Here is a 25,927-nt window from a genome sequence, read left to right on the forward strand (position 1 = left end):
TTATTCTTATGGCAGCGGCGTCCCAAATTTAGCGTCACGAGTCGAAGGCAGAAGTAAAGTTCTACCACGTCGTGTTGACTCTGTGGCCAATACCGCAATTGTTCACTTATTCAGCAGAGTACTGATTGACCACGCGAGTCTGCGACTCTTTGCCAGCAGCCTCCGACATATTGTCACCAGAACTAGTAAATGAATTGTTTTTACTACCTTCAAAAATAATTTGACAAACGAAAAAAGTATTCATTTTTATGCACGTTAAATAAGTGCTCTTTTAAACTCACACGTCATATTAGCTGGGAAGATGCTTATGAAGTGTGCTAGGATGTTTGATCAAGGCAGGTGTGGCATATTTTTTAACTACAATCACGGCACTCTCCTGAAACTATTATTATTCGTTCTGTTGTGATTCAGAATTGGGAAGTTGTTGCGATTAATTGACAGAAGACTGTATGGAATTGGTCGTGGCCTGTATTAAGTTACTTTTCCCAGCATTTGCCTGGGAGAAACATAGTCGCGAAGTCGGTGCCCGCCAAAGCGATGTGGGAGTGGCAGTCGCTCCGTCGCGCTGGAAGATTGGGACTCGCTGTTAGCACGCGGCCTGTGCACAGTGCGTTTGCCTCAGGGACGGGACGATAAGAAACAGGCTGAATTTCTCGTCTGGTCCATTGTGAGACGCAAGTTGGCGGTCAGCGTTCGGTTCCCGACGGCATGGTAGTTGGAAGACCAGGAAGTGTCTTAGGAGAACGGCTAGACCTTAAAGCGTTGAAATAAGGAGTCTGAACAGATTACACAGGTCAAATTACGAACTTCACAAATCGTGACCTTTGTCAGGTTATGGCCCGGGATAGCTCAATGAGGTGGTTGAACGACAAGGATTCGGTTTCCGGAATGGTCGCCTCTGAGTCTAGCGGCCGGACCGTGACTTACTGTAGTACTGGTGTTGGAAAAACGACTTTCTGGCGCTGTGCTTCGGTTTTACCGTTGCCTAAGTTGGGAGGTGTTGGATGTGGCACGTAGAATTATTTTGATGGGATCTGTCTTGTGAACGTTGGTGGTTTGAGGATGTCAAATGGAATCTGCTGGCAGGCTCCGTGATGACGTCCTTGCTGTGAGGCACTGTGCAGAGCCACCTTCACGACGCCTGTGATGTGGATAGGAACATTAACGGAACGACACTTTTAAAGCCTGTCTCACGGTGAGCCGATCGTTTCTATATACCTTACGCCACGTAAGACGAGCAGCCTCCTACAGCCACTGCCCTAATGACATTAAGACAAACTGATTTCGTGACTACCTGTTTTTCTGTAGTGAGAAACATATATCGCGTGTACTCTCTATTTGCTTCCGGTATAAAGCCAACGTTGTATCGCTGTATGTACCTGCCTCACAGCACTGGCATTGAACCACCCTTAGGTTTGTCGATTTTGTGTCTGCCCTGCTTGAGTAGTGTTCACAATAACGGAGTGCTGCGTAATTGAATTTGTCCGGAACTTTCTGTTCTTGGTTATTCACTCGATCTCTTTTACTACACTTTAATTTAATTTGTGTCCATTTAAACATTCAGTTCAACAGCATCTCGTTTGGCTTCTGCGCAGATCAGATGACTTCATGATTCATAAACGATGGGCAACGCTGCAGCTAGTTATCAGATTTGATAGTCGGCCGAGTTTCCTGATTGAGGCTTTTTACTTTTTTCCTCATTCCGTCCCGGTTGATACATTGTAGTGTTTTGCAAAGCATTTCTTCTGCAGTCTCTCAAGAACCAGCCGTTATAATTTACTCATACCTGCCTTTTTGAAGCAGTTCAGCACCGTATTCACAAAAGCCTGATATTGGGAGCTGTTGTGGACCAATTTAATGCGTTTTACATCTTCACACACAAACACACGCTCATAATATTTATTTTTGCTCTATATTGATATTACATTCTCTTATGCGCCGAGTATCCACCCAAAAAATGTTTGTCTTTCTTGTTTTCGCTTGTTTTCTTACGCATTTTTGGTTGAATCACGCTGATAACATTGTTTTGAGGTGCACATCGAAAGCTCGTGAATCTCCATCAGCAATAAAAATATTGAGACGGATGTGGGAAAGCTAAAGAACGAGACGACTGGCACGGACGCGATCGCCTTTTTGTGGTGGTTAGTACGTCATCGCTAGCGCGACTCAACATTTTGCGAAGCCGACAGGCTGAACAGATGCCACATTTCATTTGTGCAGGGAAATAACTCAGCCAGTTTGGTGACTGTCTGTGGGCTTGATGACCGGGGATAAATTCCCAGCAGGTGCAGAGGTCTTCCTCAAAGTCTCCTCGTTGAAGCCTGCTCTGGGGCCCGCCTATGCAGCATGCTTGGAGGTGTACATCCACTTCGCCGTATGCCTTCATGGCGTGGTACTTCGTTTAGCATGGGAACGGCCTTTTCAGTAATGCACACATTCCTTCATGCGGGCGTCTCATATGTCTGATGGGGACATCTATCAGAAGGAGCGTAAGACGTTGAGAGTATCTCATCTTCTGTGCTGAAAATTGACTGTTTCTTAGGCAGTGGGATCCGAAGGTTTAGCACTGCTATACTCCGAAGTCCTGTGTTAGTTCCATCCATGTCCTGCCCTCACTGACTTTCTCCATGACCCATCTCAATGTTATCGTGCAAATTTCTTCTCGTTCTCCGATGTGACCTCTTTCAACAGCTTTTCCCACAAGAATTTGGTATGCATTTATTGTCTTACATCCCAGTCTCATGCCCAGCCCATGTAACCTCACAGTTTTCACTATCCAAAAAATATTATGGGTGAGCTGCAGGCCTAGTGTATTTTGGACGCTGGAATCGCTGGAACCATTTTGACCGTTCTCGCATCTACACAAGATATTAAAATAGGCTGTGTCAGGTCCATTCAGTAGGCCTGGTCGATAGACAGTAATAAAATAAAGAAACAGAAATGTGAAGTTCGATCCTTGCCTAGTTTCTAAACAACACAAGAAAATAAATAAAACCTTCCCACCCTCCCTCCGCCGCCACGCAATGCAACGAATGGACGTTTTACATCAAATTAAGAATCGAGCATAAAACAGCATAAAAACATAGTTCCCAGGCGAATGGTGCTGCAGCGGTCTGTTTAACCGATTTAGTAGCTGGAACGTGACGAGGCTCAGACGAGATTTTCACTCGAAAGAAGATCCGAGACTAGAAGTAACGTCGAACGTAGAACAGGGAGTGAAGTGAAGTGCCGTCTTCCCTCTGTATTTTTGAGATATTAAACCGACGGGGGATGGGCGGACGGGACACGCACGTGGCGCAGAAATTGCTACAGGATTTTCTTGCAAGCTTCGTGTGAAAATTTGCTTCGGAGACTCAGGATAATATAAAGTTTAATGCCGTCAGTTGGAAATAATACGACAGAGACTCAGAAACTATGTCACCTGTAACCCCGCTAAATATTTTGACTCCTATTGGTTTAAGTGTTTTCAACTGATTGGCTCATCATTACTCAGTGGGAAAATTTTGCAGTAACAACGAGATTATAGCAGGCTGTCTGCAGTTATACGGAATATAGGCTACGTATGTAAAGCCTATTACTGTGTCACTGTTAATAGTGTTAAGTTGGCCCCTTGTCACCACAAATTGGCGCGTCCTCAGGTTGCGGTTGGAGAAGTCGGTCTGCAGACATGGAGGATAGCTGCCAGTATACTGAAGAAGTGGTCGCAGGCATTCAACAAGGGGTGGTTTTACAGCTTGGGGGTTTGGCGGGGTGCTAAACTCCTGAGCTTAAATGGTCAGAATATTACGAAAAATTAGAAATGTTAAGAACAGCCTTGAGCTTGAGGACTGATTGCGGACTTTTATGAGCACGGTTTCATAAAAGGCAGGCAATTGCTTGACCAGCTGAGCGACTGTTAGCTCCTGAAGGACTCAGCTCCGTGGAGTTGGCATCCTGGTAACGAAGCAGTGAAATGCTGCGGCCAGGATCATTGTTTTAGCGCGAGAGTCGAAGTGGACGAAGGTTTGTTTATACATCGTTCGTGTTTTCAGGTAGGGCAGAGCGTGCGCCGGGAAATGTGAGCGTTTCAAAGTGCGTTGCTAAAGCGGTTGCGGGGTTGTACACGACGGCTGCTTGGTACCGGCTGATGACGAGGTTAACAGAAACGTTTATCTGGGAAGATGCTGTGTGGGATGCGGTAGTGTTGCCTGTCACTGTGCCGGCATCTCAAGGTCGGGAGCGAAGTATGCTCCATGCAGGGGTGTCCAGCTCAGAGTTTCGACCCCTTTTAATTACCTCCATTAGGAATTCTTCGAATCTTTCTTGCCCTAAAGTAGCGTAGCGTTACGTAATATAACGTGCTTATTGCAGACTCGAGGTGACCTGCTGGGATTGTGCCAGTGCAGAGCAAATCCGTCTTGAAAGAGTGTAACTCCAGGGCGATTCGGAAGAGGTATTGACAGCGGTCGGTCAATTTCTGCCTCTAATGCACAGCCAAATATTTTATTCTTAACAACAATAATTGATTAGCTGGATAAGCGGAAGGGAAGCCCTCCTGAATTCCCTGCTGGGAGCTGCTCCATCGATCCGGACTTCAGTGAGCGCCACGCCACGCCACGCAAAGGAAACCCAAGTCATATATACACTTCGTGACCGCAGTTTGTAGGCAGTGACCCGGCTGCTCGATGGCCCGCAACTGGCTCATAGTTTTTTAAATGTACTCGGTGGCTAGCACGAGATATTAATAATTACACAGCTTAGCGGCATATTTCTGTCCTAAATGCACGAAGGCAGTTGGGGGTATAACATAAAACTTTGGCTCCTTCGTCATGTTTGTAGTTTTTAGCATATGCAAGTATTTCGCAGTATCTTTTCAGTTGACTCATGATTGTTTGCCACACTGTGGGCACTGAATAAAACTGCTTACAAATCTGAGTCATGAGAGCCCTTGGGCCGAACTGAGTAGATACGTCTCGCATGCAAACAAGTGCAAAGTGTTACCACCGCACTACTTTTTCAGTAACTTACGTTTTCCATGGACAAAACTTTAATGTCGGGACTGTACGGAACGGGACTAAAATGTAAACTTCATTCTGAGTTCATGCTTCACAGTGGAAATTTGTTTTGTTCCGACTCGAAGTCAGAGTCACGAGGGTCGATTGTGAGTTGTCGATGAATCATTTGCTACATCCAATAAACTGGAGCGTTATCATCCCCTGCAATTGCATTGCATTGGTCAATAATGAGTGCTTATGACTCAGCGCCTTATTTGCATAAAGATTTCTCCCATAAGCTCTACCAGTGTGCCCTGTAGCCCCTCACAGGATATGCAAACGCGCGATGATCCAACGGGACTGAGCATTGTTCAGACTAGTTAATAAAAAAAATTGAACAATCCCTCTCTCTCGCTTTTCCATCAGGTTAGCAAGAAGTTAAGTGTGGGGCGGTTGCCATAGTAACAAATAAAGCATGGAAACGTTGTGATTTTATACGTCGCTCTCTGTGTGCAAGAGTCATTGCATTTTTGATCTCATAAATGACAAATGGTGCTTACACAAAACGGAAACTGCCTCTGTAACCCTGATACACCCTTCTCCTTTGCCGATGTCAGAACAACTTCGTTTGTTACGACTGTGAAATAATTATTTTTATCGGATCACGTAAGAAGGAAATGAGGGAAAATATTTTCTGTTAGGAGCGCTGTTAGCAAAACGTAATTCGTATGCTGTGTGTTCCCTCTTTCTGTTGCAGGCGTTGGTAGTATAAAACACTAATAGACTGATTTTAGTGAAAGTTGTTATGAACTGCAAGACAAACATCTTTGCATTTTTACTTTCTGTCATCCACAATACCAGCACGGCAGACATGCGAACTTCTGAGTACATGGCTTTGGAATGCAGTAACTTTTTTCCTTGAGAGAGAGAGAGAGAGAGACATGGCATTAGCTGCTGCAGTGTTTGCTACGGGGTGGAGCAGAGATCGTCCTCTCGTCATCAATGTGTCCAGATGGGTCCTGAGGTCTGCCTAGCTTCCTATCCAGTCGTTACTGGGGAGTCCTACGTTTTTGTCGAAGCTGAAGGGAGGAGACCAGTTTTGAGATCTACACGCAGATGGGAGGATATTATTAAAACTGATCTTAAGAAAGTCTATTGTGAGGGTGTGATTCAGGATAGTCTGGTTGCGGGCTGTTGTGAAAAAGGTAATGAGCCTTTGAGTCCCATGAAAGATGGGTACTTTCTTGACTTTCTCAGAGGCTAGCAGGTTGTCGAGAAGGCCTCTGCTCTAAGCGTCTCGGAATCCTAGTTTACAGGAGTGTCAGGCTGTTGTGCGAAACGCATAGCGCAGCAGCTCGGGTTGTGCGTAGATTCCTCTTCCTGCATACGATCAGAAGGAACTTGCTCACCTGCCAGGATTTTGCTTCTGCCGAGTTTCGAACCGTATGCCTCGGGATCACAAGCCAGGGGCGTTCGAGCTGAGTGGATTTTCCTTATGGGACGAGTCTTGGGAAAATTTCGTGAAGAAGTTGTCACAACATGATAGCACGACAAAGAAACAGAATTGTCGCGGCGCGTATGTAGTAATATTTCTGTGCCCGCTTTATGTTAAAAAAAATTATAGCGTTCCTTTGTTTGTCCGTTTTCATGACAATTCAAAGTTTTCATTGTCGAAAAGCCACAAACACTTGTTTATAAATTATAAAAAGGATAGTGCAAGTTCATTTTCACTGACACTGTTAAATATGAGTATTAAACGTATAAATGCATGGGGTGGTGGTGGTAGTGGTTGTGTCCAAACGAGATACCTCGGTATTGGCATTGGAATGGTTAATAGCATATTCTGTGATATTGTAGATAGGCCAATAGTAATGGTCGTAGGAAACAGCTCCAGGTATAAACGAGTTACTTTTTATTCTGCTGCACAAGGGCCTGTTAGCTGTAAGCTCTATCGGTCCGGAGTAACCCCCGCTGAATAGGATGATGACGATTTACAGAATGACGTTTAATTTTGTGTCGCTAACCAAATCTTTGTTGTCCGTTACGCAGATGGTTTTGAGTTTGTTGGGGCGTGTAGTAGCCTTGTTTTCCAGATGTAGACCTGCCTGCACCGGCTTCGTGCGGTGATGTAAACGGTGATTTCTTGTGCTGTCTCAGCGGCGTGCTACCCACTTGCAGCAGCCCGTGTAATGTCACCTGGGTTGGCGTAGATTTCATATTGCCAGTAGAACGTGTGTTGGCGCCGCCTTCCTTACAGTTCTCTTTTGTTACTCTTTGCAGGGTTCCATCTCAGCGGAGTGGTGACTGCTCCGCCGCCTTCTAGTCCCGCGTCTTCGGGGTACAGCCTAGAAGCTGACAAGAAGTACAAAGTTTCGGTCAGTTTCGACAGGTGAGTACGTCGGTGATCGTACCAGGACCTGAGGTACACTAAAGGAGGGCGAAGGGACTTGAGACAAGCGCGAATGAAGGGCCAAGGTCCGTCCTTAGAGTAGGGGTTGGGGATTGTGGGTTAATGTGCGTTGTTAATTTCAGCATGTCTTCTGAGGTGCGCGGGAATGAATGATTTCTGGGAAGGATGTGAGAGAGAACGGAAATGGCCCTGCTGAGGTAATTAATGGGAAGCAGACAAGAATGTCACGAGGACGCCGGGATAGTTGGCGTTCCAGCCAAAAACGGTGCCCCAGAATACAACACCCGAGTTCTAACCAAGAAACCTTGATGGAAGGTGTTGCAGGTTGCAAACCTGGCCCCTTGGAATGCGGATGACTGAGACTGAGTTTCTTTTAAGTCAGAGAATGTGTGTATTAAGGCGCAGAGTTTTCAAGCAACTCCCTTCCCGCCCATCTCCGAAATAACGTTCCAGGCAGCTACTAAGTGCTCTCCCCGCGAATCTTTAAGAAGCTGTGGAGCCTGTAACAGTTATCACAATTCGAATGTAAAATCAGTTCGTATTAATCCGTGCAGCTGTCACATAAGAGTGGGTGGTACGTGGTTTTGGAGTTCATGAGTTGTCTGAACTTCACGCCGATTGATGTCTTCAGAGAGTAAGCAGCCACAGGCAGTGTGATGAGTATTATTTTGGTAAAATCGTGACTCTCTCAAAAAAAAACCCATTGGGATGTGCTTTAAGCCAACCAAGCAAATTAGTGAGTTTGTGTGTTTCCCCAGTTTATACACGGATATGCCTTTCAGGGGTGTCACATGTCGAAACTCATGCGGTCCGTGTGGGTTTTAAGCACAGTAAGTTGCATCGGGCCAATCTGACAGAAATACTGTAACATGCCGTGCACAGCATTTTGCTCTGGGCCGTTCGGAGCTAGAACGATTGAAGCTCAGCTGGACCTAATCCTTTCTCTTCGGCTTTCCGAAAGAGTTTTTTATGCCTCCTAGTTCCCGTTGGATGGGAGGCTGTGTGTATCAGAACCTGTGTGGTCCGGGACCGGAGCGTTCATTTTAGCCGTGTTAACCTGCCTAGACTGGGTTTTCTTGGCCAAGGACAGGGATCGGTGGAGGGCTTTGGTTAATTCGGTGATGAACCTCCGGGTTCCGTAAGCCATCTAGTTAGTTAGTTGGTTTGCGAGTTTTGACAATCCTAGACGTTCTTTTTCTTCTTGATTTTATGTGTTTGTTTATTGACATGTGCTTTTTGTGTTACCGTTCTTGTTTTCCATTGTCTTTTGTCAGATATGTTTTTGTATTGCCACATGAATTACTAGTCGAATATCAATATCAGGCTGTCATAGCTCCAGATTCTGTAAGCGACTGAATGGAGTCTGCATTTCAACGCCGTGAATGTACGGCAACTTCTCCGACACACTAGCTGTGCTGGCAGCCGGCAGAGTTCTTCAGGCGTAATGCCTGTAGCTCATACGTGCTTTGTATAGCACGGGTTTGCCTTGATGACCGTCGAGGTCTTGGTTGATGCAAGATGGCGGTCGGCGCATGTCTGAGGCAGGTGCATGTGTACGAGGTGGAGGGGAGCTCATTCATAAAACATAATAATTAGCGAAGTGCCTGTGGGTCAATGTCTGCCATTTCCTTCCGCTCCGCTGTGGATCGATAGCGGTTCCCACAGCCGGTGCCGAAAATTAGTTCTCAAGCGGTCGTAAGTTTCGTGGTTCGGTATTTTGATAGGTGGCTTTACCAAGGGGTGAGACTGGGGGTTAACCACTCCCCCCACATCACTTTTGTTAATGATAAATATTTGGTTGTCTGGACTAGTCCTGTCTAATCGAAGTGGCTGTTTCAAGAACGATTACACGCGTGTTTTAACGATATATCATATCAGTTTGACACTTACTTGACTGACAAACTGTGGACGCAGCACTGGCAAATCAGTTCATGCTAGAAAAACACCCAAATCCTCGTTATGAAATGTAATTCCTGGTGTTGACACCTCTTGAATTAATTACGTTGCAACAGTGAAACCTCGATTTTTGAAGTCTTAAAAAGGTTTAAATGACAAAGTTTTTATGAAAGCTGCCACACGGCACCACTGCTGCTTCGTTTTCTGTAAAACTGGGATGTGTTGACTAACAAACGAAACAGTTGGCTCGTGTAACTGCGAAGAGCGTACAACGAATTCCACGACTCTGTTGTTTTTATTTTCTGCGCTTTGAACGAAGTGGCAAAACTAGGTACATTTTGCATGCATTTGACACCTAGCGGCAGAAATACGAATTTTTGCGTGAGTTATTTTTATTCTTCAGGATGATGCAGTTTATAAGGCACAAAATAAAGTATATGAATTTACACGGCTCGTATTACACCACAAAAATGTCGCATGGTTTAGGATTGCCTTGCCTGAAGTTCTTAATTGGTGTTTTAGTTGTGTCGGCGTTTTCATTTATGAGAATGGCTACACAGTAGTTAACGTGAACTGCAGGATTAAGAGACTGCGGTTAGTGGAGTGCTGTGTAACAGTGCGTTCTTGCAGGTATAGGCCACTGTGTCGCCAAGCGACCTATCAGCCAACCTCCTGCTATAGGACGGTCGTTGGTTTTTCCTACGTGCTTCTTCTGTACTCCGACGTTTCTATGGTGGTTCACTGTAAAGCAGTTCCCGTTACTTTTGAGTCGGCAGATCTTATGTACGTACAGTTCATCTTAAGCGCCATGGTGCAGGAGATTCCGTCAACAGTTGACCGTTGTCCACATATCTGCGACGTTCCCTGCTTCACTATACCCGGAAAATCATTACGGTACCAGATCACAAAATCCGCCATTCAGCTATATTTTGAGCCAGTTAAATCCAATTTACCCACTGCCATAAGATACGTGTTGATATTATTTTTATATGCGCGTAGGTTTTCGTATTTGTCTCTTCCTTTGAATTTTCCGGCGAAGATTCTGTTCAAAATGTTCTGTTTTCTTATTTGTTCTATATGCCTCGTTCATCGTCCTTGACGTGATCGCCCAGAGAACAACCGACAGATTATAAAGTTCCAGGTTTAATCCTGTCCATGTTCACACTCGGAGTATCGTAGGTTCACCTGTTCTCCAGCTCGTGCCTATCTCACTGGCAGTGCCTTCTCGCCCCGGACGCCGGTTATTATTAATGAGAATTTAGTTAATTTCTCCATGCACATTCTAGGATAAAACATTGAAACAGGCCACAATCGATTCCTTCCGCATTCTTTTCGTCATTGATCATAATTATCTTCGCAGTTGTCGCTTTGTAAGCCAATTAGTTGAGAAACCTTCGTTAAATTGGGAAACAAACGCAACAACAACCACCGCATGTCTCACTAATGTGGCGCTTTGTCTGTCTGCAGGTGCAAGATCACATCGGTGACATGCAGCTGCGACACGAAGGACATCTTCTGGTGCCAGCACGTGGTGGCGCTCTCGCTGTACAGAATACGCAATGCAGAGAGTGTTCGTCTCAGGGTGCCCATCTCAGGTATGAATCTCTGAACTGGTCTCGGCTCGACGTTCAAAGTAGATTTGGACGGATTTCTCATATTCTCAGTTCTTCCTTCCTTGCTTTTATTGGGAAGTACAGAATGCACAGGGCAGATGTTTAAGAATAATATTTAGTACAGCCAATGAGGAAACTTTACTGTTTGTTGACGGAACTGTTGTAAAGAATGCGTATGCTCTTATGAACATGTGTCTTGTATTTGTTGTGAAATTCGTACTAACGTCTACTTAATTTTATTTACAAAAGTCTGAAGATTGAAACATATAAAATTGATTGTTCGTTTGCGTGGGTGAACTGCTTATAAAAAGGGACTGGAAGTTCAAAAAGCAAAGTAGACTACTGAGGAAGTTGGGTTTACCAGACACAGATTAACCAGCAGTGCCAAAGGGAAAGTTAGAACATGAGGCGCTCTGTAATTTATACCTGTTACCTAGTATTAGACAGAGTAAATCAAGGAGGTCGATGGGTCAGGAAAAATAGTACGTATTCGGACATTATATATTTGCTTAGATGAGAAGATGATATTAACGTGGATTATAGACACATATCTTGAGGATATTGACTGAGTTCAACTGCCTCTCTACAATGTTATTTGGCAGATAATTTTGCTGGCGGTATATAATAACAGAGAATGTATTAATCCTCTTTCGATACTGGGTTTGTAGGAATATGTTTCCATGGTAACGTACTGCTGAGAAGCCACGGTATTTAGCTTTGAATGTTGAAATACAGTAGGAGATGAGTTTTATCTGATCGTGTTAAATTCAGACTAGATGGAACGATATTTCTAAGCATGTCACGTGTGTAACATGGAGAGGGTTAAGTGTCTGAGCATCTGGAAGTACCACGTGTCAGTGAACGAGAGTGTGACGTGACGCACTTCTCTTGACGCCGCGCTCCGCATTGTGCTTGATCCCGTGAAAGAATAACGGTTAACGAGGGAAAAGAACTTTTGGAGGAATCGATTTGTCACGACTTTCTTCTTCCAGTTTTCCCTTTTACCTTAAAGAAGAAAAAGAAACGTCTGAGAACCGAAAACTCGTTAGGTTCACTGCTTCTAGACAGCTGCGTGACAGGACGCACTCAAGCGGCCAGCCGGGGCAACTTTATTCATTAAGTGTTACTAAACTCGGAAGTAACAGTCGGAGTGTTACACACTGAGGCGCTCTGTAATTTTCCTTTTGCAATAAAATCAAGGTTGATGGGATGGACGGTACATGCAGCACGCGTGGAGAAAATTAGAAATGTATCCATACAGGTAATGAACTCTTGGGAATTTCTAGAGCAGCCAGAGTACTATAAACTTTCCCAGTGGGCTCTGACTTATCTATTAATAACTGGTCAGTCCTTGCGTGCCCGCTGTCCGCAGGAGGTTAATAATTGTTAAATAAGACCCAGTTATCATTAACTGAACACACTTTACAGTTATACTGCTATGAATGTAGCAGCGAGACTACCAATTGGATGGCCAGGATTAAAATTTCGCCTGGAGTAAAGATTTTTCTCTTCGTCGTCGTGTCCAGACTGATTCTGAGGTTCCAACCTCCTATCTAGTGTGTGCCGGGGAGGGGGGGGGGGGGTCCCCATTCATCGGGTGTATGGCGACCGTATAATGAAACTCTGATCAATGCAGAGTTTAGGAATGTGTGGTAGTGTACACTCTGTCCTAAATTCTGATTGGTGTTTTCAGTGTGATACTACCATTGACTTTCTTATGCGAAAACGAATCCTTGATCTGAGATATATCAGTAGCGGTTATGGCAATTTTCTGCGTACTGCGAAATATGTGCTGCTGTAAAGGAGCTCCGGCGAAACGTTTGATAGTAGAATAAATCCGGTTGGTTTGCCCGTGCGTCCCGCCCAATAAAGCGGCGACGAATGGAAGTGGACAACTTCCGACGCCAAGAACGGTAAAATTCCTTCGGGTTCGTCGTCCAACACGCAACATATAAAAACGGAGTGCGGGAGAAGAAACTTACGGCGCCCGGCCGGACGGCAACTTCTTCTGCACGCGTGTGTAGCGGGTCAATCTGTACGTCGAGTGTAGGCGTTACTCTTGCTCCTTTAAACCGTCCTGAATAAGCATAAAGTTTTTATTTATATTAGTAATGCAGGTGTTAGGTCATTGTCCCTGTATTTCTTCACATTCTTATCATCTTCTTATTTTATTTTCTCTTCCACATCTTCCATGGTGCAGAGTCCTTGACAAGCTGGTAGTCCGTTCTTGTCAAGAATTTCGCCGACTTTCTTTCGGACCAGAAGGTTATTTACCGTGTTCGCAAGAACCCGCCACTGAGGCCCTGTGTAACGATACCTGATAACCTGTTTTTTTACGGCGAGTAGTTTGCTTCCCGGCTAACCCCCAAAATGGTGGGCTGCCCCCTTGCCGGCTGTCCTCGACTGCTTGTTCATTATATTCGCGTCTGCCCATCATGTCTGAAGGTCGTCTCCCCCATCTCCAACCCGTGGAGGCGACAAGGGAGCACCGACTTGACGCATTTCAAACTGTTTTCCTAGTCTACGCAAAAAAATAAATGACACTGTGTAAATATCGATCACAATAGCATACTTTCATTTTCATGATTCAGATAATCGAATGTATTTCTTTGGGTAAAGTTTGTGATAATTTACATTTTATAATATTCTGCTGTGTTCTATCCCAACCAGCAAGCTGTTACCAGGATTCGGACCAAGAGTGTAACCGGTTACAGTAAATTGTACGAGTGTTGAGGGCGGGGTGGGGTGGCTGTGGGTGGGTGGATCTGAACCTGTTACTTCCTTTAAATTCACTTGTTCGTACTGGACGCATTGTCCCAGTTTCCCGATCGGTTGGGTGACCTTGTGGAGAGCAGCTGATGCTTGTGGTTGCGTGAAACAAGGGCTGACGTCACCGTGACGTGAGATCACACCCACCGCCGGTCTTTGAGCTGCATCTGTACCCTGCGGTTCGCGCGCGACACGCGAGATGAATCCCACGGTCACGGATAAAGAAAGGCCAAGAATCGATTGCGGACACGTCGTGAAGAGAAGCTGAACGGCGCTGCCGATATTCTTCGGGTGAAATTAGAAAGACGACGAGGCTTGAAGCCCGAATAACCATCCTGAAACGGAAAACCAGATACCTTTTTGGTTGCCAACAATCGGTAACTTGGCAAGCTTACAAAACGTCGCCTAGTTGCTTCCTTCTAGAACCACCTGACGACGACGTTGGCACAATTTGACACTATGACGAGCCAGTTTCAGCCACTTCACATCTGCATTTTTCACCAAGATGCATCTCCAATTTCTTCCTCCAAGCGGTCGCTTTCGAAGAACTGTAACCAGAATTAATTTATTTCCGAGCTATTTGTCTTCCCCCCCCCCCCCCCCCCACCATTTCACTCACCTAAAGAGAGGAGCTATACCGCCACTCACCCCAAGCGCCTGTATGGGACGTAGCGGGACAAACTTTACTTTACTTAAAGATACAGCCTGACCTCGGTTCCTCGTTGCGTGACACTGAATCATCAGCGTTTTTCCCCAGATGGTTTCATGAGCACGATGAGTCGTGTTTTTATCAAGTAACATAAATGGGTGCTTGGAATCAAGGCCCAGTTACACCAAGGAAACAAGAAGCACTGAATGAATCTACGTTGAATGTGACGTCACGAGCAGCATTTCTTCTGGGGTGACACCACATTCCTTCAACATTTATGTAGCCATGAGCAATAAACCATGGGGGGTATCTTTGAATTTCCATTAATGATTGTTTAATTCTTCAAGTAACTAACCAGTAATCCACTGATCCAGTGAACTGATGTGGTTCTTCGTACGTAGAATGCAGTCGGATGTATGGGCGACAACCTAGTAACTGCCCCTCTTGCCCCCCCCCCACTTTGCATTGAAGCCGATGTCCGCTGATAAAGCGGCCTTCTGAACGATGCCTCACTTGAATTTAATTCTGTCTCGCTAATGATCGAATTATGAAAAATCGGAACTGAATACGGCCTGGTATAGTGCACAGGGAGACCTGAACACAACTGAGAGGGCAGTGTTTAAAATGTGACGTGAAGGGGTGGACTTTGTTTTAGCTGTCTCAGGATTGGTCCAGTGACTTCTTCGGCTAACTGTGTAAATGCCTAATTATGGCTTTTCATTAAATACCATCCACTGCGCGTTTGTTTGTTTAGTTAGTAAGTTAACAGGCGAACCCGATGGCACTCTGACTTGTCTGTGAAGAAAAGTGTTACGGGTGAGGATTTGGTGACCTGGGTATTAATGTCTGTTGCACTGGCAGGTTGGTTTGTGGATCTGAGTGATTTCCGGCATTATGACTCGAAGATTCAACACTGTTAATACACATTCTGCTTTTCACTGGAGACGAAACATTTCCACGCTCTGTGAACTTCACAAACGCTTTCTTCCCCCGTAAGATTTATCTTAAAAGGCCTGTTATCCTCCCTATACGTTGCCATTATGCAATTTTTGCCAGCCCCTGTTGCTTGCTTTCTCTTAGGTTCAGATGTTCTCCTGAGCACCCTGTTCTCACACACCCCAACCCTTGTTTGTTATTCCCCAAATGGCACCCCATTACACATCCTCTTTAAATATGTATGCATCACAATTTGACAACTTTTTATAGCAAGTTGCTCGTTGCGGTCAGGCCTGCAGGAGTGCTGCCCAGAGAAGAAAAAAGAAGAGGATCTTGGAGCGACCTCTCCCGCAGTGCTGGGGGCGTGGACCCACCGACACGGCGTATCGATCCAGACTAAAATCTCTCCCTCTGCCACACGGGCTTAAAGGGGAGCTCCAAGCAAGGCGTTACGTAACCACATACCCACATCTTTAATCTTAAAATGTTGGCCCCTCTGTCACATAATTAAGGTCAAAGAGCGAAAGAAGGCCTACGGGCTTGTTGTATTTGCCCTATATTATGCAAAGGAATCGATTGTACTTTAAAGGAATGTGACGAGCGTTTCTGGTGCCGCTTGTGTACGGAGCAGATGGCAGGTTGTCGACAGACGCGCGGATGTCTCGGACAGCTTTAGGCTCATTCGACGTTTCACTTTTTCATTAGTCATCGTGACCAATCCGAAAATATTTGTGGAGGTTTCCATTGCTCCTCCTTATCATAGATAGAACTCATCTCAACCAAAATTACTCAAGCTTGATTTCAAGATGCGTGTTGTAAAAACGCGGTATCGTACGTTAAACAGCACCGCCATAGTTTGCCGTGGCCATCATGTTGGAAAATGTTGCTGTGGGAATGCGCTTGGCCTTTTTACACACGTGCATGAAAATGGGCCCTTTTGATCGGACGTTTCATTTACCGATGTTTTCGGTTTCTCAGATTTTGCAATGTCGTTGCGTAGTGAGCGTTGAATGGCAGACGGCGTGGAAGGAAGCGGCCGTAGCTTAATTTGTGGTACTTTCCCAGATTTTGTATGCAGATACTGAGAAAAAACATGAAAATCTGAGTAAGGATAGTTGGTATCCGGGCTCAGATTTGAACACGAAACATCACGAATACTAATCTAAAGTTGTAAAGACTGGCATTTGAGTGATTTTTCTGTCGCAGACCAAAGCAAAAGTGTTGATAGGCTGCCGTTAACGGCATTTGTGCCCCAATAGACACCAGGAACACGTTCCAGTCATGTTTTCTGTCCATATTGTTAGTGGTTCTCCTTAGTCCTCTCACGCAAACGGAACCTACAGTTAACAGTTCACGATCGACTCCTGTAAGTCAATCCTTGCGGGCTATTAGACGCATAACGCATGCAGTTGTTAAGTTGTCGTTTAACTATGTACTGACTAACCTGCACACGCCTTCTAGGTTACTGTGGCTCCACCTTCCAGTTGACGTTACTCCAGCTAGGCACGTGACCATGTTGATTTACTGCAGCGCTGTTAGTCTCATCACCGTCTTATCTCTTGGAACTGAATACCAACAGTGGCTCGTGCTTTCGCAGAGTTATGTGACGGGTGGAATTAGAAGTCTCGTCAAACGACAGATCGCTGTCTTCGTTTCCTTACCTCCTTGTAGTCCGCAGTTCCGCAGCGCCTCGTCGACGTGGAAGGCATAATAAAGCTGCCAGATTAATAACTCTCGCCATTATTGCTCCTTAACATAATAGGCTGCGTAAACACTTATCGTTGTACAATTCCTTCAGCGGCCCCTGGAAGGAAAGAGAGAGAGTTACGAAGTGTAAGCAGGGTTGCCAGATTAAACTCACACTATTTCTTCACACCTTATGGACGTCGTTACTGTCAGCAGCCCTGCACGCAGTGCACTGTTACTTATCTCTACTTCTGGAGTGTCCAGCTCGACAATACGCGGCTGTCAGCACGGCTGAAGGGGGGAGGGGGAGGAAGAGTGGAATTTGCGTTCAAAGTTCGCATTTTTCACACAGCACCAATATTTTTATTTTAAGTTTGTACCATGCACGATCGTAACGCAGTAACCGATGCTCTGACCTTACAGCAGGTCATCACACACGACAAACTTATAGTTGACTTTGCGCCACGATTCAAAGACAAAAGAAAGAATGCCCTGCGCCACAAGTGTTGTTGGTCAGCCAGTAGGCTGTTCTTTCGTTAATCAGTTTGTCGGTCAGTGCTTCGTATCTGTAACTGTCCAGGCATAGTTGTGGGACAGGGTCCAAGCAGTTTTGCCATTATTCGTGACTCTACAGGCTCGAGGACTTATCAGCAATCAATAAGACGAAGTCTTGAACTCGGTGAATTTAATTGCGGCACTCCGTCAGAACAGATCAAAGATTCCTACCTAATAATATGTGACTTCTTTTTAGGGGTGTAAATTCACGTTAGTAAATGGATATAATATAATATTTTGTATTTGATATCGATATGAATTTATCATACAGATATCGGAGTGTGTTCGATGCCAATTTAGCATATTCATATATCGAGTAAATTGTTCGTATCATAAAATTACTGCACTTGATTCGTAGAAGGAGCGGAGAAACTAAAACTCGCCCGTTGCAGAAAGAAAGATGCACTTGCTTATTGAGAGGAACGAAATGGAGCAGCCGTGCCATTATGTGCTAATGCAAACGAAAAGAGTGTGCAGTGATCATAAGTTATTTATATTACGTCAACAATTGAAAAAGATCAAATTAGATGTTAGAATTAGACGTGTCACTCCACGACAATCTGTAACACGAAAAAATAAATCGGTTTGCAGTATTTAAGAGAGAATTTAAGAATGTATTTGGATAATTTAAGAACCTGGAAGCGATAAAATGATTGGATATCGTAACGAATTCCGTATCAGTTGACTTCCCAGCTTCATCCGTCGCATTCTGTGCCGCTTTCCTTATTCCTAGGAACTGAAGTTTCAGGAAACTGAAGCACAGTTTTTCCTGTTAGGCGGAGTTCGATCTGTGGGTGTTTGTTTACTGGTAAGCTTGTCTTCTTAGAAACGGGGAATACCTCCAGCGGTCGTCACATAAAGGAGTTGAACCTTAAAGTGTGATAGATGATTTAATGACAATGCACAAACTGCAAATGCTGTGCAGTGTCGAACTGCCTGCTGTTGAGTTACTGGCATATGATTCCTGTAAACCGATTATTCTGACAGGTTTCTGTCTTTTTTTGGGGTGCCTTCTCTACGAGAAATTTCAGAAATGATCTCATTAGCGTCACAGTATCTGTTTGTCCTTGCCAGAATGTCGATGAATGGAGTTCTGTGAAATTTGATATGGGGGACGTTTAGTAAAACGTGTTGACACATTCCAGTTGTTGCTGATCTTTGTAATGGAGGCGCATTGTATTTTCTTTGCAGTAGGATCTCAATCTTTATAGGGTTAATATATTAATGTGATGGACCTGTCAGTAAACTGAAAATATGTCTGTAGTCACAGAAATGTTTGTTTATTAATCTCAGATATAACAGACTTCGAAGGCTTTTTAACCCTTTCAAGCCCGAAGGTCATCCAAGTAATATGTAAGAATTCAGTCTCTACAACAGAGAAAACATAACGCTCCTCCCCATGGCAACGATAAACTAGTTAACGCTGTTTACGGAATTAACGAAAATAGGAAATCAAAACTGAAATAAAATGTACATCCATATTTCAGCCTCGGTTAATACCTCATTTTCATTACCGATTTTGCGTTGTATGGTAAAGGTTGAACATACAACGAATCATCAGTAAGAATTTCTGATTATTATTGTTATTGAAAATTATGTGCCCCTGAGTTTTGGAAGGTATTTGCCAATATAAGGACCAAATCAGAAATGTTCTCACTAGCTTGAAGAGCGATAATTTTCAGGAACATCTTTTACTGATAATTGTTTTTTTTTACTTCCTATGTAAAATAAATGCAGTTATCTTGCTTTGATAATGCCCTCTCATTCACACAAACTAAACAAGGGGTGCTTTTTATTGCTGGTGTGGGTAGGAGCACCCTCCCTTGCTTGTGTGTGTTTATTTACTGTTACACTTTATTTTCACAGAGACACTTCTGCAGATGGACCGCCAACAGCTGCAGAAGTTCATCCAGTATCTCATATCCGAACACCACACAGAAGTATTGCCAACCGCTCAGAAACTGGCAGATGAGATTCTTCAGCAGCGATCTGAAATTAATCAAATACCAGGTATTTGCAGGACCTTGTCTCTTAATTTCTTAATTAACTTGACATGACATTTGGATCTATGAAATAGTGCAACTGATCAAAATGAGAAGGTAGGATCGTATTTACAGGGGAAGGTTATGGGTTTTATCTTTCAACTTTACTCTGATATGTGTTGTGCATTACGGTATTTCCCTGATTTTAAGACACTTCTTTTCACATTTCAAAATTTTTGCATTTGAGGCATGTCTTAAAACATAATGATGTCTAAAAAACTGTGAGTGGGACTGAAGTGCAAGGAAAATCTTAATGTCCATAGAAATAGTCACGGGACAGCAAACACAAACATAGCAACAAAGAAGATACTGAAAGTATTAATATGAAGTTTTATATTTGAATATTGACAGTTCCTGAGTTCATTTTCTTCCCTTGTAAACCTGTTACTGAAGCAAGGGTGCATCTTACACTCAATGACATCTTTAAAATCGAGGAAATAAATAAATGTTCCTTTTTAACAGTTTTATTTAAAAGTAGCTGTGGCGGAGGGGTCAGATATATTTTGCTTCTAAAGGGTTTTGACGACAGTAGTTTAGATAAAAGTCTACCCAGTAACTTAGGACAAGTGTTGCAGACAGTTACCGGTAGACTCTTATCTCTCAAGAGGGACACCAGTGACAATTTATTTCCTTCTTATAGGATGCCGGTAGGTTCATATCCTCCCATACAGAGGACGACAGTAGTGGATTCTCCGGTGTTTTTATGATGTTTTTTTTTGGTTTTAATGTCCTTTGATGACTTGGATGCCTACATTTTTAGCAGGATTTTATGTCAATTTTTATGTGGTTTCAGAACTGGTCGCTTACAGAGCTGTATGAGCGGTCTTATAATTTTTATTTTATTATTTAAGTATTATAATCCGTACTTGGGTGGATAAGTTGAAATAATTGCACGATTTATATTGTCCAGTGACAGAGCCTAGCTCTTTCTAAGGGGCCCCACAGAATAGGTACCTCTCATCTGGAGACAGATCCAGCCTATGAAATATTTTAAAAACAGGCGATGAAAAAAGTACTGACAACAAATAATTTTAAGATATATCTTGGCCACAAAGTTTAAAGCCTCAGTTATATTATTTTGACCTAGTTTTAATCTAATATTGGCTAGAAGGACAATTCAATTCAAAAATCTCTAATGATATTATATTATAATTATCAATGTTGAAAATCTGGGTTACTTGTAATGGTTTGCCAGGCGCTCCTGATCCAACAGCAGGAGCAAGTGCGGACGATGATCACAGCTGGCACCTGGATGAGGAGCAAGTGTGTGAGCAGGTCAAGTCTTACCTGTCCCAAGGTAGTTATTACAATGCCAACAAGCAGCTCAACTCCTTGTTCGCAAAGGTTAGTGTCTGTCTCTGAGTCTTCTTTTTGTATTATTGCTGTTATTGTCAAACAGCAATGCACACACTAATCATACAGGTTTGAATGCCAGACTATGGACCCAAGCTTTGCTTTATCACTGCAGTCAGCCACTAGAATAGATCTCTTCTATGTAGTTACCTCCAACACTTTGAATACATATTCTTCCCAGGGTCATAGATGGTGTTTCTAGAACCACATGAAGCAATGAAGCAACCGAGCTGTAAAGTATTCTTAACTTTCCCAGGTCCACTGTTAGACGCAGACTGAAATTGTTGGGATCACATTGGATCCATTATAATAATTGTACATACTTTATGGCCTTGGTGTATTTGCCCATTTGGTTGGCATGGGCTCCTTTAACACAAATTAAATAATACCAAAATAGTTAATTTACTGGTCAATAGCTGTAGAATACATTTGTGGAAAATTTGAGGAACATGACTTTAAGTAATTTAACTTGCATATGTATTTTGGATAAGCATATCAAATATTATTTTGGTCAAGTTTTATTTCTATGCAGTGTCATGCCTTGTGCAGAGCTGTTGAAAGAAGTGTCGGCCCTTTAGTATGAGCTGATGGACAGTTTTTTTGTGGCAGGTGAGAGAGATGTTGCGGGCACGGGATTCCAATGGAGCGAGGATGTTGACGTTAATCACTGAACAGTTCCTGTCAGACCCAAGACTGATCCTGTGGAAGACACAGGGTACCCCCATGACAGACAAGTGCAGGCAACTCTGGGATCAGCTTGGTCAGTTTGTTTCCTCTGAATATGGCTCTGTAAGGTTAAGTTTTTGTATGAGAACAGTCATCTGTTGATTATTGGTCACTTCGCTACTGAGGATGCCACAGAGAATGAATGCACGTTTCAAGTCCGTGAGGCCAGCAATTATGAAGTGGTGAAAGTGTCCAGAGTCATTGTGGTATGTCTAAGACTGCCCTTAGGGCGGATTTAAATATTCCCATTAAATTTCAAGTGTTTTACAAACCTGCTGCCATTACATAAATGAAACTTGAAGGTTTTGGTCTTACATCCTTCCTTACACATTGAATACTGATTCTGTCACTGAACAGTGTTTAAAAGACAATTGTTCACCTCTGTGCTTCATTCTCAAAAGTGAAGGATGAATATGAGTACAGTCAACTTCTGTTAATTTCAGTTTGAGAATTTAAAGGTGGAATTTGCAAGTTTAGTGATGTACGTTCCCTCACTATGAAGCCTGTGTTTATTGTGGAGGTGGATGATATGTAAAGTCTCCATTCTGCATTGTCTGATGCAAATATGTGACTCAAGTGAAACTAACAAACTCCAAGTAGTATAGTCATTCTTGAGATGCTGATGGTCACATAGATACTGTTTAAGGGAGCCTGAAGAATGTTCATTCTCACATTCATCAGAGTCCACCATTGAATCCTATTTTGAGAATTCTCTCCATGCCCTATTTGTTTGAGATCAGTGTTAATATTACACTAAGAGATCTCTAAAATGATTTATTCCTTTTGGGGTTAACTACTCTAAAATAAAGAAGATTGGAACAGATTGACATGTATATATAGGAAGGGGTAGGACACTTACCGTAACATGCATGTGAAGGCGAAACCAAGCAAAGTTTGCCGCTTGTTTCTTATTATTCATATAGTGATAGATGCATGAAATTTGTTGAGGTTGCCCCGATAAGAGAGCATTATAAAAATGTTATTTCAAACCTACTGTCACTGCAGGTGCATTGTGGGTGTGCATTGTCTTGAATCCGCACTGCAGTGGCCAGGATAAGCAGCACTGGAAAGCCTTGCTGGAGAAATGGACACTCATTGACGTGTGCCCACAGGAAGACCCTGACTTCCGGCCACAGCCACTGCCTCGACAGGATGGAGTGAGTCATTATGTTATCAGTACAGCATTGGAAGAGTTTTGTTTGTCTAGTCCTTAATAAAAAGATGAAACTTTCAAGCTTTTATGATTGAATTTTGTGAAGTATTGTCACCTTACTGCTTTCAGTGGAAAGTGAAGAAAAATATGCATGGATAAATCTAAAAAACTGTACTTCGTCCAGCAGACTTCAGCATAGAATTCCAGTGCCACTCCTCAGATTGTATCAAACAATGCGATTGTTCTCTGATCTGATTATTCATATGTGGACTTTGCAGTCTTTTTAGACTTTTTCATTTGAGTTGTTTCAGTGTGTTTCTTGATGGCATCCCATACATAATATGACCTTCACCACCTAACGTAATGTAACTTAAGCTACCCAAACATTGGTTTGCTGACTGATGTTGTTACAAGAAATAATCAAGCATATTTATGATTATATTATTCTTCGTTTTTGTGCTGTGTAGAGTTCTTAGTAGACGTCTAAACTGATGCTTCATAATCATCACAATCAATACAGAGCCATTAAAATAAAATCTAACTTATTCCTATTTTATACAAGGTGAATTCTTATTTGCATTTGGTTTTACGGTTGTCTCCCAATTATTTTTTCACATTAAGATAATTCTTTCCATCGTTCAGTCAATGGAATGCACCCATTAATCAGATCATGATTTAATCCCATTGCAAGGATTCTTCATTGGTCCTGGTTTTCCCAGTCACATTGGATATTCATTGTGATTTTCTAAATATTTATGTCAATGTTTGATGCATTGTACTAAAATTGTGTTAGAAATTTCATATTGCCTGATACATATTTGTTCCATAAGAACTCACCACTAGGCCCTGTTCTGAGGTAGATGAACTCCAGTAATCGGAAATGTATGCTTTGTTGTTTTGCAGTTGCACATGGCATTTGACTCATCAGATAGCAGTTCAGATGAGGATGGAGGTGGAGCCTACAGGGTAATGGAAAACAATAGCCGGAGATCAAGACTCAGTACACAGAGGTCTCACCATGTCAGACCATCTGCTTCAGCCATTCCTAGAACGGTGTTTCATAGGTGAAGTATTTATTGGAATGAGGGCTGTAGTCCAAACTGCAGAACTCTGCTGAATAGAGGGACTTTGTTATTTATTGTTGGTATGATTAAATTAAAGGATTCCTATTGGCTGGATTTATGGATTGGATGTGATAAACAAGAAATGTGTACAGAATTTTGTTGGGAACTTTTCAGAAAATGGCCTCTTTAATAACTGAGGAGATGGAAGGATAATACTAAAACTGATCATAGTGGAATAGGTCATGAAAATTAATTGGGTTGACCTGGCTGAGGATCATGCCCACTAGTGGGTTGTGTTACCAGGGAGTTACTTTATGTTTATGCTACTTATCTTTTGACTTTGGAACTGTTTTCTCTTTATCAGTACATGCTAAGAGAAAATACATACTTTGAATGGCTTACTGAAGCACATATTGATAACACAGTTGATAGGTGTTTCACAAACTGGTACCTACCCGCATAAGTATTCTGATCTGTATTTAAAACATTTGTGTATAATGCCCAGCAAAAACACTTGGGGAAAGATTGTAAATTATAGTTCTGACCTTGCACCTTACTGTATATTTAAAAGTGCCATATAAAACTGAAGAGAAGAGGTCACTTTGAAGAGCTAGACATGGATAGGATGAAAATATTGAATCTAAAATAAATTGGGTGTGAGAACATGGACTGGGTTTATTTGACTCAGGATAGGGTCTTATGAACATGGAATTTTTTCAATAGCAAAGTGACTGCACAATGCAATTAGCCTGATTTGAAACTGAATTCTTTTATATTTATGACACTGTAATATAATGTCTCTGCTATAGATAGCTGTGGCAGCGGTAAATTAATATCAAGAACCATAAGAGAGATAAAATTACAAAGAGTACATGTGCAATATATGTGTAGCCTACTCAATATTGGAATGTGCTTAAAGATGCAAGCCACAAGGCAGTCCATAATGCAGCATTTCGCAACATTTTCCATGTGGTGGCACAGTAACATGCAGTTGATAGAATCACAGCACACCAGACAATGTGCTATTGTAATCTTGTATCTAATTATCTCAAAGGTACAGATGCCTTTTGAGAAGTGAATAGTCTCTTAGCTGGTCAAAAAATTCCCTGCCTATTATGAAACCTAAAGGTTCAGTACCAAGATCACAGCATGTGTGAACTGTACTCATATTATCCTTCACATTCATTATGTTTTCATTTAGGCTGTGTGAATTTTGTGGTGCAGTTTAACAACATTTAGAAACACTTTAGAATAATTAATAAATGATAGATGGCATTCAAATTGCCATTCATAAAACATTAAACAGTTTAACAAATGAACAACAGCACAGGCTAATGAGAGGGCTTAACAAGATCTCGCACTTTGCAAAATGTTAAATGTGTAGATATGTGTTTGAATGCCAAGTGCTGCAGCACACCAGTTGAGAAACAGTACCCTGTTACAGAGCCCTGGATGCGGTGTGCATGTCATGGGACAACCTTCACCTGAAGCACATCTTGTCCAGTGACACATACTGCAGCCATGTTCATGATAACTCGCTCAGCACTGTTGGCAGTTTCAATAGCCAAGGGCAGCCCCTGTGGCATGGTGGGTTTACTCTGTGCCAGCACTGTCGCATGCACGCTCACTCATGTATATATACTTTTAGGATAGGTTTATGATTTGATCTTGACGAGTCATGCACCATGAAAATAATTTCATGCAGAGTACAGTACTAAACATACCAGTAATTAATGGCCTATGGTGAATTTATATAGTTTCAGTCAGTATACTGTTCATTTATTGAAAAGATTTTGTTGACACACTGGAGGGGTCCATATGACCCAAAGATGATATGATGATGTTTTGCATTGAAATAATATGCCTTTGAATTTTGGAAAAAGTATTTTTAAAAAATGAGTGCTTTGAAAACTTCAGATTAAGGCGACTAGAATTTGGACAGAAAAGTCTGGTACATTTGGAATGTATGTATAAAGTATTGTTTGATTTTAAGTGACTAAACTGAGTAGGAAAATAATGATGATTTTGACTGCTTTTATATTCTTCATCCACCTGTCATGTCTTGGAAGAAGATACTAACTTGGTCAATAAAATTTTCTTGG

The 25,927-nt window shown here is 42.7% G+C and overlaps 1 protein-coding gene and 1 long non-coding RNA gene across 2 annotated transcripts in view; one reads left to right on the top strand and one right to left on the bottom strand.

Annotated features, from left to right (window-relative positions):
• LOC110827333 (zinc finger SWIM domain-containing protein 5) overlaps positions 1-25,927 on the top strand; it is a 140,529-nt gene that overhangs the window by 97,698 nt on the left and 16,904 nt on the right. The window contains exons 2-9 of the mRNA XM_022058925.2: positions 7,254-7,362; positions 10,747-10,874; positions 19,354-19,497; positions 20,725-20,873; positions 21,492-21,642; positions 22,614-22,765; positions 23,665-23,825; positions 25,270-25,412. Of these exons, the coding sequence (XP_021914617.1) occupies positions 7,254-7,362; positions 10,747-10,874; positions 19,354-19,497; positions 20,725-20,873; positions 21,492-21,642; positions 22,614-22,765; positions 23,665-23,825; positions 25,270-25,412 (1,137 nt within the window). The remainder of the gene's footprint in view (positions 1-7,253; positions 7,363-10,746; positions 10,875-19,353; positions 19,498-20,724; positions 20,874-21,491; positions 21,643-22,613; positions 22,766-23,664; positions 23,826-25,269; positions 25,413-25,927) is intronic.
• LOC110827334 (uncharacterized) lies at positions 5,457-17,280 on the bottom strand. Its single transcript, XR_002542283.2, has 3 exons — positions 17,123-17,280; positions 16,691-17,050; positions 5,457-7,325 (listed from the first exon to the last, which is right to left on the bottom strand). It is a non-coding gene; the product is annotated as an uncharacterized LOC110827334 (long non-coding RNA).

This window comes from Zootermopsis nevadensis, unplaced genomic scaffold, assembly GCF_977971745.1.
Source record: "Zootermopsis nevadensis isolate Lab colony 2312 unplaced genomic scaffold, Znev_1.0 Znev_ptg000029l, whole genome shotgun sequence".
NCBI lineage: Eukaryota > Metazoa > Arthropoda > Insecta > Blattodea > Termopsidae > Zootermopsis > Zootermopsis nevadensis.